We start from the raw sequence: 2,379 nt of genomic DNA on the forward strand, positions 1-2,379 counted from the left end.
ATCACCACTTTGCCACGTAAAACAAACCAAATGAAACAATCAAGGGTACGTTACACGTAAACCCACTTCACTTTACTCCCACAGTTGTAACCCTAACCCTAACCCACACCCTCTAAGGGAATACATTTATATATTTATAAATATATGTTCTACCGCATTGATGAAGTGAGAAGTCGCCTCTTCACGACGGGTTCGCCTCCAATCCCTACGCGGAAAGGTCTTCCTTTGCGTTTAACGGAAGGCCAACAATGTCTTTGCCCCATTCCACAATGAGGTCCCCCTCCTTCACATCCCAAGCGTAGCGCAAGAGCCATGGATGTGTTTGGTTCATGCACTCAGCGAAGTAGGGGCTGACAAAGGCATTCGGATCTCCACCACGTGGTTCAACGGGCCGAAGTTCCTCCGCGTCACACATGGCACAGTGCAGCGTTGTTTGGGCTCCATCTTCAGGGGACTTTAGGAAGAGCAAACACACGAGCTGGTACGCACAGGCCACAAAGCCACTAAAAACGAGGTCTCGCGAGAAGTTTGTGCCCACACAACCGGGATGAAGGCTGCAAACAGCGATGCCGTGGTGCCGGGCAATGTGGTGAGCGTGATATATATTGAGCAGCTTACTGGTCCCATAACGGGCAAAGGCGTATAGGAGTGTAGACGACGTTAGTGCGCCAAGGGCGTTAGCCTCACCACTATTGAGTGCCTTCAGAGCCTCCAATAGGCGACCGTTAAGTTTACAATCAGCTGCTCCCCGGGAGAACAGCAAACGCAGGAATCCACCTTCATGTAACACCAGCTGTGGGTATCGGTGAGCCGCAGAGGAAACGTATACCACACGGCCCCTGCTTTGCTTCAATACGGGTATAAGCAGCTCAGTTAAAAGCAGAGGGCCGAGAAAATTAACCGCCGTGTGAAGCTCCAGTTGCGGATTGAACCGACTGAACTCCAATCGTCGACGCATCATACCAGCGTTGTTGACCAACACGTCAAGACGATCATAAGATGCCCTAAACCGGTCCACAAAACGACGTACACTACTGAAGTCATCACACTCGATGCAGAACCTCCCGTCGACGATGACTGTGGAGGGCACCTCCCTATACTCTTGACCTTTCGTATCCTTAAGCCGTCGTTGCTCTGCCTTTTCCCTAATCCTCCCCGCGGTTATTTCGCTGAGTGACGCATCCCGACAGGTACATATCACGCGATACCCCTCTACCGCCAGTCCTACCGCAGTCCAGAACCCGATGCCGGAGTTCGTCCCCGTTACGATAGCAACGGGCCGCTCCTCATCCTTCATGTCCCGCGTCATGACAAACACGGAACGTGACTCATCCACTACAGAAGATGTTGGTTTGTCCCGACTAACATTACTGTCTGTGCCTTTACGGCAACTCACTTCATCTCCTCGCCTTCGCGGCCTTGCTCTGTTGCGCACACCGCTAGCCACCAGCCGTTGTAGCACAAGCCACACCGGCACTGCTACCACCAGAAATTGATTAGGCAAAAACGCAAATGAAGCAGCGGCCGCGCAAGCAGTACATAAAGCTCCCAACTCACTATGGTAACCAGCCGGCACGAAACCCAACCCAACACCCATTCCCTTTTCCCACTCTTCACCACTATTTGTTTTCCCCTACCCTATTCAATCGTTGAAACTTTAGCGTTTCTTTTGTCCTTTCCAGTAATTTCCCCCTTCGTAAATCACACTCCCTTAATTCCCCACAAATATATACATATTATGGAAGAAGATGTCAGTAAAGAGAGGAAACAAAAAAAAAATCCGTTACAGTGTTATAAAGTTTGGCATTTCAAAAAATTGTGTTGCACAGACAAGAGGAGGCATCAAAGCAATTAAAATACGTGAGTGAATCATACAGCACGAGCATTGAATAAAAACAGAGATGTCTAGTTCACAAAACTTGATGATCGAATGAAGGCATCTGCGGCACAACAACGATGGAGCAAATTTTGCAGTTGAGCCGTCAAACATGGACATTCAAGTGCAGAAGTTGGATGAGGGAAAAAGGGAAGGAAACGGAAGGGTTTGATGAAAGTAAAATAAAAAGAAAGTAAAAGCGATTAATCACAATCGCTTTAGTGCCTCCACATGAATTTGCAATACAAAGAATGTGTCATCATGTCCCTCCTCCTTCCTTCCCTTTATCAAATACACTGAAAAGGGTTTTGTCATAAGAGGGTTCCTCTGAGAGAGTTTAGTTACCGCCATGCAGCTGCGGAAGTATCGGCAACCTCTACTCGCTTCACAGAACGTAACATCCAACCGTATTTTCACACACAAATGCGAACACAAAACTCTGATTCTTCCCTCCCCTTTCCTTTCCCTCCTTCCACACAAACACACACACACACACACATATA

At 48.3% G+C, this 2,379-nt stretch overlaps 1 protein-coding gene across 1 annotated transcript; it reads right to left on the reverse strand.

Annotated features, from left to right (window-relative positions):
* Nucleotides 1-205: 205 nt before the first annotated feature.
* On the reverse strand, nucleotides 206-1,597 carry TEOVI_000194200 (short-chain dehydrogenase, putative; the record flags this gene model as incomplete). Its single annotated transcript, XM_067225095.1, has 1 exon — nucleotides 206-1,597. The coding sequence occupies one exon, from the start codon at nucleotides 1,595-1,597 to the stop codon at nucleotides 206-208; it is 1,392 nt and encodes a 463-aa protein (XP_067081196.1).
* Between the last annotated feature and the right edge of the window lie 782 nt (nucleotides 1,598-2,379).

The sequence above is a fragment of the Trypanosoma equiperdum genome (assembly GCF_001457755.1).
Source record: "Trypanosoma equiperdum strain OVI genome assembly, contig: ctg_455, whole genome shotgun sequence".
NCBI classification, from domain to species: Eukaryota; Euglenozoa; class Kinetoplastea; order Trypanosomatida; family Trypanosomatidae; genus Trypanosoma; species Trypanosoma equiperdum.